The sequence below is a fragment of the Candoia aspera genome, chromosome 3, assembly GCF_035149785.1.
Source record: "Candoia aspera isolate rCanAsp1 chromosome 3, rCanAsp1.hap2, whole genome shotgun sequence".
Lineage (NCBI taxonomy): Eukaryota > Metazoa > Chordata > Lepidosauria > Squamata > Boidae > Candoia > Candoia aspera.
The window spans coordinates 206,645,708-206,659,006 of record NC_086155.1 but is presented as its reverse complement, the minus strand read 5'-3'; the positions used below and the strand labels follow the sequence as shown (position 1 = coordinate 206,659,006).

General features: G+C 43.1%; 1 protein-coding gene across 1 annotated transcript in view; it reads right to left on the bottom strand.

The window, feature by feature from the left end:
- Positions 1–13,299, bottom strand: part of ADGRB1 (adhesion G protein-coupled receptor B1) — a 236,052-nt gene that overhangs the window by 133,278 nt on the left and 89,475 nt on the right. Inside the window, exons 8-10 of the mRNA XM_063299720.1 lie at positions 6,027–6,128; positions 1,443–1,549; positions 208–402 (exon numbers count right to left, since the gene is read on the bottom strand). Of these exons, the coding sequence (XP_063155790.1) occupies positions 208–402; positions 1,443–1,549; positions 6,027–6,128 (404 nt within the window). The remainder of the gene's footprint in view (positions 1–207; positions 403–1,442; positions 1,550–6,026; positions 6,129–13,299) is intronic.

Genomic DNA, 13,299 nt, shown 5'->3' with positions numbered 1-13,299 from the left:
GAAACTACAACATTGCCAAAAAAAAAAAAAAAGGAAAAAGAAAAGATGAAAGCGCTCTATTGGAATAACTCTGGTTAAAGACTAAATTGAGAACTCCCAGATAATTCCAATAATTATTTTTTTAAAAAATGGAAGCATTTCTCAGCTAAGGATTAGTTCTTTATCCCCATACCAACTAACAGTTGGGATTCCTATTTGTAAACTCACCTGTATGTCACTAGGGGTGGGATTATAATATGCCCTGCGGAAAATCTCAGTCATATTCCTGAGAACATCAAAGGTTGACAACAGATCTCCACTGTAGCTCGTTCCATCCTGAGAGATCTCCACCAGGTTTTGTAATACTTCTGACACCCCTTCTCCTACAAGCCCCCTCTGGGCTTTTGAAAGATGCTCCCTTGTCTGGCAAGTCAAAAAAAAAAGAAGAAGGAATATTTCATTATATTTCTTTTTTTATCCCATACCATGTTTCCCACAAGAACACAGAAGTACTAATGCAGCATCTAAAGACATGAACCAAAATAAAATACTTGCATACAATCATTTCACAGACCTGCATAATCTAGGTCACAGAAAGCTTCTCCTAAGGGAGATTAAATCCACATCTCATCCTTAGAAAATAGTTCAAAAACTTACCTCCACTTGATTCTGGATATTGCATCATTTCTACTTTTTTCTTTTTCCCTCTTAGGTTAAAGATGGGTAAACTACACTTTACAAACTGTATAGCGTCCCAGTACTCAGTTTTGCACCCCTTCCCTTCAGAAATCTTGCTGTCAAATTTCAGAAGCAAACCGCTTGTAATGGAATGCGGGAATGACCTTGGGAGAGAGGGGGAAGAACCACAGACTAGACAATGGTTGGATAAGAGGCAGCTGAGCCCACAGAAGGAATGGGAATGTAGCAAACATCTCAGAAGGGACCCTCCTGAGTTTCTTGGGCTGTAAAGGCAACGGGGGAGAGATGTACTTCCAGACTCGCAAGATTCTGTTAATGTAACCTTACCATAAAGTAGAGCTAGTACTCCAGGGTGTGCTTCTTGTCTGGACTACCTCACAAGGCAGACATCACCAGACTGGAATGACTCAATGGAGATCTTGAGAGTGCAAGGGGTCCTGCCAGTATTCCCTAACTGGATGTCTTCCAAAAAGTTCTTCTGGGTGTACTGCAACCTTACAATAAAGTAGAGTGAGTTCTTCTGGGTGTGCTCCTTGTCTGGACTACCTCACAAGGCTGATACCTGTTGACTTGCTAGCAATGCAAAGTTTTCACATTGGAACAATTTGGTGTAATTACTGGAAGGCTTTGATTCTGTCCATGCCTGAAGAACAGAACAATGCTCTGTGTTTCTAGTGTGGGCTACATCTCTAGTTACCAGCTTCAGTGACTCAAAGAAGAAAGCACCTATTTCACATTTCACTTTCAGGGCGAATACCGCTCACCATCATCTGGATATTCCTGTAGTCTATGGAAACGCACTTGACATACGTTGGCAGCGTCCAATAGGCGATACCTTCTTCATCCAGCAAGCACCGCCGTAAGATCAACCCTAATCAGTAAAGATACCATTACAACCATAACCAACTGGCTTCTGGCAGACAACTTTCTTCTCAAACCCAACCCCAGTGATCAAAGGCCCATCCCGATGTGGTTTGCGGGATACATCACATCTTTGTGAGCCCGAGAACTAAGTCTTGTATATCCAACGAGGCTTTGGATTTGCACTTCTTTAACAGATGTTGGTTGAAGAGGAGTAACTGTAACTAAAGGGGGTCGCCAGGATCAAAGAGAGCCAGGTTCCAATACTCAGTCGTGAAACTTTGTATCTTTGAACTGGACACTGCTTTTGGTCTAATAGATCAAATAGGAGTGAGTGTAGAGAACCAGAGAGATTATTTTGGATTAGGAGTGCAGCATTTTGCAAAATATGCATTAAGCCCAGGAAAGATTTCAAGGTTGATGTTAGGTAGGCCAGCTCAGGAATCAGACTCCACAAGGAATATTAGAACTTGACTTCACTGATATAGACCAGTGATTCTTAAGTTGTTTGGTGGAATTATTCCTTTTCCTGGTCTCGAAAAATGTTATCGCACCCTCCCCCCCAGAAAAACCAGATTCTGTTGTTTTACTGAAGCATCTCAGCAGCGGCAGTCCTAAACTGGATCCTTGACTCACCAACAAGCACTTACAAATTACTCCATTACCCCCAGGATATGCCTAAATATTACCCTTGGGGGTAATCACCCCCAGTTTAAAAACCACTGATATAAGCTGTAGTAACAGAATCTTGAAAGCCTTTCCCTCCCTCTTATTACAAAGAGTGTTAAGGCAAGTCAGTTTAAGTTTCTTTCTAACATTCTCTTTCATCCAATAGAAGAGAATACATATGTAGCTCAGGGTTGAACTGTGGAGTCCTTGGTGTTTTCTGAGCTTGGTTGTTTGCCTGCAGATGTTTCATTGCCCAACTAGGTAATGAACCATCACTAGCACTGATGATGTTACCTAGTTGGGTAATGAAACATCTGCAAGCAAACAACCAAGCTCAGAAAACACCAAGGACTCCACAATTCTCTTTCCTTCCTGGGTTTAATGTATGCTTTGCTAACTGCCACATTCCTTCTCCAAGGTCATCTTGGTAGATCACTACAATGAGCCCCAAGCTTAGAAATAAAATACTTAGGATGCTACTGATCCTCAAATGCTCTTGCTGCAACAGACTGGCATAGCTGTTTTCTTTTAGAATCTGAAATGGAGAACTTGAGGTGTATCTTGTTCAAGTACAACTACAATTTCCCACTCAAATGACCTCCATATGAGGCTGCAATCACCAGCACTCCCAACCAGCACAAGTTGTAATCCATTTCTCCAGTTTACGGAAGACTGCTCCAAGAGAACATTATTTTATCTGGATTCATGCAAGCTTGCTGTTTTGTTTCTGAATAGGGCAATGGGCAGAATCAGCTTCTTTAGGCATAAAAAGAGGATATGAAACTTAGAAGAGGGATGCTTGTCCTATGGAACTCAGAAAAAAAAGTGCAACCCATTGATTGCAGGTGGAACCACTTTGCTTCTCAGTGGACACTTGGGACACCCAGAGACTGGAAAATTAATATTAATTAAAAGTAGGGATGGCCACCTTCATGGAAATGGGTGATCAACACCTTGAATTAAAATTGCCCACTGTTTTCTATTGCTTTTGCCTTTCCATATTTAGAACCTCTTAATGCTTTGAAAGCCTGTCCCCTAGATGTCTTTGATACTATAGGAAATATAGCATGTACCAGGATTTATAAGTTAAAGCCATGATTTTGGAAGGCCTCTTGGCCTCCTCTTGATATAGGACTGGACAGAAGCTCTGTCCATCAAGAACTCTGGAAGCCAGTTTTTATTGGTTTCCTAGCTAGGCTTCTAGTTCCAATCCACCAAGCATTTTGTCTTCAGATGCCTTCAGCCTTTGTAAACCATCTGCTGTCCTAGCAACTCTTCCAAATAATACTCCCGGAGAAACCCAGACTGCACCATTCTGACATCAAGGGGCCCATCTCTAGCCATGATTTCTGCTTCCACAGGAGTCAAAAATATATACTCATTCTGGTTTTCACTGGAACAAAGCTTCTACACCAAATGAATATTTGAGTGATTTGGATTCCAAGACAGAAGTTTGGGTATACACGTTGCATCTGTTGCCAATGCCAGAAAGAGGCCATGTCTTTCTTGGGCTCTTCTGATCTCAAGAAAAGGCACATGGAAGGAGATGTTGACAGGTGTGGCACCCTTCATGCTACAAAACACCTTCTCCCCTTCAAATCTGGAGTTTTGCAACCCCCTAACTGGTAAATTACTCCATCTGCTTTGATAAATGCAGGAGGTCAGTAACAGAGTTTGGCTTTTATTGAGTGAGGCTCAAAATGTTCGTGATGTTAGCCCAGTCTGTTGACTCCTGTATAAATCAAGAACAAATGACTTTCTGGTCTTTTATTCAGCCTTGTGAAGTGCAAACAAACCTTCTTCTTATTAAAGGGGTTAGCAGCTATTTCAGCATGGGTTAAGTGCTGTCTCTTTCACACCCCTGTGCCTGTGTGAATAGACACACAATTCTTTCCTTAGGCTTCATCTCCTGAATGTTATTTGCTTAGAGCAAATATTGACAATTATCTCCATCAGTTGGCCTAAGAAACTGCTGGCCCATGTCTTGATTAAAGATTGGGAGGGGGGTGAGGAACAGATTTGATCATTTCACATTTTCATGCCAAACAAAACAAAACAAATCAAACAAAAATGGAGCTTTTGGGCCACTTGCGAATGGAAACTGAGTTAGTCTTTTGAATGTACATTTCTCTCCACTTTCCACTGCAGTTCTTCAGGTCAAAGAGGTATGTAAAATGTGCATTTTAGCAGAAAAATGTGCATTTTAATGAAAACAACCCAAGAAACTGCATACAGAAAATTAATGGTACTATTTCCTTAAGTGTATTAAGAAAAATGTGATAAAATATGTGTGAATTAGCAGAAATGTGCTGGGCTGGGAAGTCAAAATGAGTATGATGTATTGTATGAGTCGTGTGTTGGGTCCCCAGTGTAGCATGTTTCACCTTATTAAAGTTACTTATTTTACCATTTTTATTATTATCATTGAGAGGGGATGTCTTTATTCCTTGTTAGCCACCCAGAGGAGCTTGGTGAGTGGGCCATCATTTTAAATGAACAAACAAATGAATGTATACTGCAGGTAGTCCTTGACTTATGACCGTCTGTTTAACAATGGTTCAAAGTTGTGATGACCTTGAAAAAAGTGCTTTATGACCTGTACTCGCACTTATGACTTTCGTACCACCCCCACAGCCATGTGATTGCGATTTGTGAGCTTTTTTGCCAGTTTCTGGCAAAAAACGTCCACTGGGGAAGCTGGATTTGCTTTAACAACCACAGCGATTCGTTTAATGACTGCTGGGGGGAAAAAGGTCATAAAATCGGGTTTGGTCATATGATGACTCAATTTATGACCGCAATGACTTCTGACGGAAATTCCAGTCCCAATTGCGGTCATAAGTCAAGGACCTCCTGTTATATGTGTGCATTCTTAAAAATTCTTAATTGAAAGCAGTGGTCCAAGTAAGAAAATTAAGACCCTGAAAGATACTAGCATAGGTATTTCTCCCAGAACCATAATTACAAAGCCTGAGTTACTCCAATGAAATGTAAGAAGTTCCTGGGCCTAGACTGGGCACCAGTTCTCAACTATCCTTAATCCCTATTACCTGCAGCCCTATGCAGGGATAAGAATTAATGAAGAACCAGAATTTCTCAGGGCAGAGGTGGCAGTTATGTCAACAGCCAACAGCCATTTATCTTGAAGGCTGAAAGGCACCAGGCTAACATTGCATTAGTAAAGGTTTCCCTTGACATTAAGTCCAGTCGTGTCCAACTCTAGGGGGCAGCGCTCATCTCCGTTTCAAAGCCGAAGAGCCGGCGTTTGCCCGTAGACACTTCCGTGATCATGTGGCTGGCATGACTACATGGAATGCCGTTACCTGCCCGCCGAAGCGGTGCCTATTAATCTACTCACATTGGCATGTTTTCGAGCTGCTAGGTTGGCAGGAGAACATTGCATTAGACCATGGCAAATTAATTAAGAATTAAACTACAGGGAGTAAAAGAAGGGTCCATACTTTTGTGTGGACAGAGATGGCTTCCTCCTGTGCTATAAAGACCCTTATCTGGCCATGTTGTGTCATGTGTCTGAAAGTCTACAACTGAGTTTGGGCCTCAAGCCATGTTGATGCAAATGGCTGGGAACTTCTGCTGAGTTCTAACCACTGACTGATACAAGGAAAGGTGCTGGACAAACTGGGCTGCAAAGATCCAGCAATTAACTTCAGTGAGGATGCCTGCATTTTTTTAAAAAAAGAAAAGTCTGAAATCTGATTGCTTCATTCCAGATGACCTTGATCCAGGGATATTGGAGATGTCATTCAGAGCTGATCTTGGCTTCCAAAGCTGGAAATGGGCTGATCACCATGTCTTACCTGTGGCGTTACGGGGACATCGGACAGCTGCTGCATCTCCAGCCGGTGTCTCCTTCCAAATCACAGAGGCCAAGTTATCTTCATCACAGATTTCTTGGGGTTCTATCAAGAAAGAAGTTACCGGAAGCTTACAAAAAAGGAAGAAAGGAATGGGAAAGAGAGCAGGAGGAGGAATGAAAGAGCAGGCACCTAGGAAGACAGGGGCCCAGAACCAGAACATTATGGGAAAGGGAGCATTAACTGGTTAGACCTTGGATCCAAGACCAGGTCCAACCAATTACTGTAGTGTTTCCTCCCCCACAGCAGACAAACCAGCTATTGCTGATTTATTTATTTATTTATTCAATTTCTGTAGCCGCCCATCTCAACAAGTGACTCTGGGTGGCTTAAGGTAAAGGTAAAGGTTTCCCTTGACGTAAAGTCCAGTCGTGTCCGACTCTAGGGGGCGGTGCTCATCTCCGTTTCAAAGCCTTGGAGCCGGCGTTGTCCATAGGACACTTCCGGGTCATGTGGCCAGCATGACTCACGGAACGCCGTTACCTTCCCGCCGAAGCGGTACCAATTAATCTACTCACATTTGCATGTTTTCGAACTGCTTGGTGTGCAGAAGCTGGGACGAGCAACGGGAGCTCACCCCGCCGCGCGGTTTCGAACCGCCGACCTTCCGATCGACAGCTCAGCGGTTTAACCCGCAGCGCCACCGCGTACAACAATAAAAAAACTATAAAACAATTAAACAATTACAGTACAAAATAAATATACATGGCTGCCAAGTAAGCAATGTAAGATGATTGATATCGCCAAGAAATGGGACCATTACCACGCCTGGGGCCCCAGGCCCGGGCACATAACCAGGTCTTCATGGCCTTACGGAAGGCCAACAGGGTCAGGGATATCCTAATCTAAGGGAGAATATTCCAGAGGACAGGAGCTATGCCTGAAAAGGCACGCCTTCTAGTCCCCGCCAACCGACATTCTTTGGCTGACAGGATCTGCAGCATGCTGAATCTACCAGATTGAATTGGATGGGTAGAAACAACCGGGAGAAGACGGTCCCTTAAGTAACCCAGTCCCAAACCATGAAGGGCTTTAAAGGTGACAACCAGCATCTTGAACTGCACCTGGAAGCACACGGGCAACCAACGCAGCTCCGTAGCAGTGGTGTTATGTGCGCTGAATATCCGACTCCATTTGCTACTGCTAAATGGATCTCTTTTAAAAAAAAGGATAGGACAAAGCAGAAGGGGTGCATAAGACAGCCTTTCTTTGAGAAACTGTGGGAAAGAGATTTGGCTTGTTTTTAGTTTACAGAATTCATGGGTGCTTCTGATTGAGCACTGTGCAAATTAAATGTTCGCCGTGGGATGCCTTTAGGCAAATATGAGGGCAGTGCCAACTTTATGTTCTTGTTTCTCAGCAACTAGTGGTATGAAGCAAAAGCTCTGATTCTGAAGTCATGTACCACCTCTTACTATGAGTAGTAGGCACTGACAAATTTTTTGGATTCATAGTTCATAGTTCCTTGCCATGGAAAAAAAAATTCAGAGATGTCCATGGGGGGGGGTGCTCAACGTGAGATGGCAGCTGTGATCATGCCACTAAAGGCCAACCCACAAGAAAAAAGGAGATGGGGCTTTGATTGCATTGCCACATCTTTTTGTCCCCTGCCCCCTGAAGATGCCCCCGCACTGCATAAATGAATGCCCTATGGGGAAATTGCTTTCAAAAGTGTGTACCCTGGACCAAAATGCCTACATTTTCTTGTGCCTGGCTGAAAAAAATGCCTGCTGTGACCAAGTGGGACCACAAAACCCCCTCCACTGTCAAAGCACAGAAGCTGAAAGAAACCCAAACCAGGATGAATATTGTGGCTACATGTTCAGGGGCCCATCTGCTGCTTTGCAAATGTCTTGGTAGCAAATGCCTTGAGCTGTTCCTGTGTGTGAAAAACAACAGATTTCATACCCAGTTTGTGTGCTTCCCAAGATCTCTCTCTGGGCACTGGGGGTGAGGGAGCCTCAGCTGGTTGGACCTTAGCTCCAATCCTACAGGATTTTTTTTTTTTTTTTGTCATTATGGGGAAGGGAACATTAGCTGGTTGGACATATCTGACCCTTGGCGATTCCATAAGCCAGCTCTCTCCATGATTTCCGGTCTTGTAAAAGCTTCTTTCAGTTGCTTTATATTTTGGCCTGGGTCTGCTTTGATTACATCCAGCCAGCGCATTCTTTGGCGTCCTCATCATCTTTTGCCACTGACCATTCCAAGCATAATGTCTTTTCCCAACAATGTTGATCTCAGGTCCAACCAATTATTGCAGTGTTCCCTCCCCGACAGCAGACGAACCAGGTATGAAATTTGCTGATTTTTACCCACAGGAGCAATATAACATGTTATAGACATAAATGCATTCATGAAAATGCCCATAAATATTCTATACTTCTCAGAAAGGAGAGAGAGTTTGGGGCATACAAGATTGGAGAATGAATCCCACTCCTGCTTTAATACAACCCTTTATGTGTTGAAGTTATTTATGAGACATAAAGCAGTGGAAGCTGTCACAGGAGTATTAAAGCTGCTTCTCAACTCTAAGCACGGAGGTAGGAGGGAGCACAGATTTCCCAGATTCCAATTACATTTCCTATTTTACTGAGCATGTAGAGCAACAGGGTGGGCACACACATGGTCCCGAGAGAAGAGAACAGTATTAGCAAAGCATGGCCAACCACAGACATGCCTATACCCTAAAACAGCCTTGCCTTACCTCAACGTTTCTCAACTTTGGCAACTTTAAGATGGGTGGACTTCAACTGGCTGGGGAATTCTGGGAGTTGAAGTCTACACATCTTAAAGTTGCCAAGGTAGAGAAACACTCCTTACCTGATACCTTAAAAATGTGGGCATCCAGTAGAAGCCCAGGTGATGCCATGGAGCACTCAGTGTCATTTGCCCACCACCTCCCCTCACTAATGACCTCCAAATGTGTTGGATGCATCCCCATCTACCTTGGCCAAACTGAGGTTCTCAAAGAAGATAGCAAAGAAGAGATATTCACAAGGACAAAGCCAATCTCTACTCTGACAGAAGAAAGCAAAGGACCTTGGAGAATTTCTTCAATGTATGAAGCCACAGGCCAGGTTAACTCAATATAATCCATCTACAAACCAAGCTACATTTGGGATAGAGGATTCGGAATAGAAGCTGGGATCTATAAAGACCTTAATGAGATTGGTAGGTTTTTTTCTAGCATTTAAGTAGAAGCTGCATCTTCACACCTGAGGCTCAAATCAGCCTGCAAACATATAACCTACACTGATCAGAATTGAACATTTGCAATATGAAGGCATCTCATAGACATTAACCACTATTAGACACTGATTGAAGTGGTGAGAGAGATGCTCATGGTTTTGTTTTTTAAATGAGTCCTCCTTGGATTTAGATCTGAGAAATCAAACCCTATCAAAGCTTAAGGAAAAGGAGAAAGTTATCAAGGTCAGAATGGGATTAACACTTTTGAAACCATGTCTGCTTACTTAGAAGATAACTCCTAATGGGATAGCTAATGACAAGCACAGGAAGGTGTGACACATTTCAACTGGGAAGGCCAAGAACTGTGTTCAGATCACAGCCCATTCAGATCAACTTCATCAGAACATACCACCCCAATTTCCTCTCTCCAGTTGACTGACTACAACAGTTAAAAAGCCACTCCCTCATCCATGTTGTAATTATTATTTATTAATTCTATTGGGGGATGGTCCTCTACTTCCACTGAGCTACAGTCCATTCTTTTAACCTTTCCTTTGGATTGGGAACCAATTCCATCATAATTATCTCTGGGAAAAGATTTGGTTCAGAGGAATTCATGGTGGAATGAATGCTACCCATTGGGAAGTTTACACATGGATCCTTTTTTTTTACAAAAAAAAGAGAATCTATGCAGAGGTGTGGGAAGGTCCATTTAAACATATATATGTTTAAGGAAGACATGGCTGAAAATTCCTCAAGCTTTTTTTTTTAAGCTTAACATTTTCTGGAATGCTCATGTGAAATAAATGTCCATGCTGCATGGGCATTCCATGAAGTGCTGGAGAAGAAAAACTGTATTCTTGCAAAGAACTCAGTATGACTGTCACCAGACAGTGGGCTTTTGAAAACATAAATAGAGCTGTAAGACACTTTTCATGCATGCTGTACATTTTAAAACTAAATGCAATCCCTTTCTACCTTATGCAATATGGATTTTTTTCCTCCTACATTTCTTTTAATACTTTCAAAACAAGGCCTGAATTAATACTTGTCCCAGCAAAGCAGGCAGAAGAACAGTATGCATTTCTAAGATTTGTCATCTTGACAGAAATGACCATCCTGCTCTCTGCAGTCCATACAGGTAGTCCTCGACTTATGACCACAATAGGGACCAGAAAATTCATCGTTAAGTGGTACAGTCATTAAGTGAGGCATCACATGACTGCACCTGGTTTTACAACCTTTTTTGCTGCAGTCGTTAAGTGAATCATGCAGTTCCTCATTGACTTTGCTTGTCAGAAGCTGGCTGGGAAGGTTGCAAACAGCAACCGTGTGAGCCTGGGACGCTGCAACTGTCATAATACATGCCAGTTGCCAAAAGCCCAAATTTTGATCACGTGACCACAGGGATTCTGTGATGGTCATACATGCAAGGACTGGTCACATTTTTCAGCGCCGTCGTAACTTTGAACGGTTGCTAAATGACTGGTCGTAAGTCAAGGACTACCTATAGTGCTATCACCCATCAAGAAAGGGAAATCTCTCCATATTCTGGAATCCTGGTGTGGATCTGGAGGAAGCATTGTCACTGTCTTCTTTTGGACTAAACCGAGAGAACCTGGCATGACGCTGTGTCTTTTCTAAAAGTACACTTTAGTGACACATGAAGCATACGAGATTTTCCATTTTTGATGGACTCCAGCCTTCCCCAAGATGGTCTGGACTGCGGATCTCTTCATCCCCCTAATCAGCTGGGGTTAAAGGGAGCTACCGCCAACATAGCTGGGAAGGATCAAATTGGGGAAAGCCAATATTCCTTTTGCTCTTGGCACAGGCAATCCAAAGACAATTAGAAAGCTGTTGTGTGAGCACAAAATCAGGAGAAGGGTCATTCCTGGAAAGCCAGGTGCTCCACCATCTGCCCTTCCTCTGGTACTGTTTCCCTCTCTGATTTTCCATCCTGTACTGAACTACATTCCTGATTTTCCGTTAGAGATGGTTGATAGAATACACCTTGCAGTCATGGCTGAGCATATGGGAATGCTCTCTGGTCCTGGAGAAATGTTCACAATCTCTCATATTAAATATGCTTCTATAAAGAAACAACAGCAGCAAAAGGAAGCACACTGCACTGGGAGAATTAAACACCTAAGCCCATTATGCTTAATTCTTCTGGCTTATTTTCTTTTTAAATACACAGATGATTTTAGTGTTTGATATTCTTCCTCTCTTCTCCTTTGTAGGACAAAAGGTAACACAATCATGTGTAGAGATCTGACAGCAAAGGGCTCCCTTGGCAAAATGGAGGCAACACAGTGGCCACAGCGTTTGGTGGTAGACTGCTGAAGACTGACTACGGTTGATTCAATTAGAGGCAAGATAGGTGGAGGTGGCTATTTTGTGCAGCTGAAGGAAAACCCAGCTTTCCCCTCTTTGCTCAGCACATAAGGAGATCAATTCAGAAAGCCTTTGATAGTTAGGAATGTATTATTCAGTGTAAATCTGACATGTTTTACTGCTTGCTTTGCAGGGCAGGTCCTACCACTCTTTAATTAAACATTAGAAGAAAAATTAGCTGGATCATTTAGGGGTACAGAAGATGAACATACTTTGGGGAAAAAAATGATAAGAGGCGATTTGGGATCTTAGATTTTTTCTATTTTTAAGAACAAAAATGCTCCATGCACTCAATGCAGTATGAGATAGTGCTGTTTCTTCTTTGTAGCACTGATTACTAACAAGGGAACTTTCCCTTAAAAAAAAAAGACGATGCTATCCAGGTTTCATCCCCATTACCATTTGTCCTGGGCGCCAGTTGGGTGTAGCGGTGAAGGCATCAGGCTAAAAACCGGGAGACCGTGAGTTCTAGTCCCGTCTTAGGCACGAAGCCAGCTGGATGACTTGGGGCCAGTCCCTCTGTCTCAGTCCTAGGAAGAAGGAGGCAAGGGCCAACCACTTCCATAAAACCTTGCCAAGAAAACTGCAGGGACTAGCCCAGGCAGCCTCCAGCAGTCAATACCTGACTCGAAGGCACAATAAATAAAAATAAGTATTTGTCCTACCATGGATCTTCTGAGAGTGAAGCCCTCAAATCTCCTCCCAGAGATATTTTATCTCTGGATATTTTAGTATCCCTATTGGTAGTATCATTGGAGTAGCCCTCCAGGATCAGCTGACATCTTCAGCATCAGGATCATCAGAATCAAAATTGTACTTATCTGATTTGCCTATCTATTCAGGAAGGACAATCAAGTCAGATAACACTACAATCAGAATGCACAAGTCAAAGAATATCCAGGTAAAAGTAATAACATGAAATAGAACATAATTTAAAGTCACCCTTCTCAAACCAAGAGGTTCCTGGCTGAAAATCACTTGTAGTCACCATGGCTTGGTCATGATCTGAGAAGGCATTGATTGCACTTGTTGATGATCCTTGGTGGAGCTTGGAATGGAGTAGTGCATCCATCTTGGTCCTTCTTTTTATTATTTTATCTATTAAACAGATTTTTAAGGCCGCCCAACTCACACACAGTGACTGTGGGTGGCTTCTTGATCTCTTAGCAGGCTTTGATACCATTGATCATGGTATCCTTCTGGGCTAGCTTAGAGGACCAGGAATGGGAGGCACTGTTCTGCAGTAGTTCTCCTCCTTTCTCTGATTCCAGTTTTTTTGGGGGGTGGGGGTGGGGGGAATAGGATGAACCCTGCTCTGTGGGGTAGTTCAGATTTCTATCCTCTCCCCCCTTCTCTTTGACTTCTACATGAAGCCCCTGGGTGGGGTCACCCATCAAAACAGGGATCTGTTGACATGGGTCCTCCTGCACTCACAGCATGGGGCAACCATGGCAGGGGAGGCCTTTGCACAGGTCTGTCGGGTACCAACGGTACCTGTTCCCAGTCCAGGAGGCCTCGTTCTTGGTGACTCAGGCTTTAATCACCCCCTGTTTGGATTACTGCAATGTACTCTGCATGGCGTTGCCCTTAAAGATAATTTGGAAGCTGTAGCTGGTCCAGAATGCAG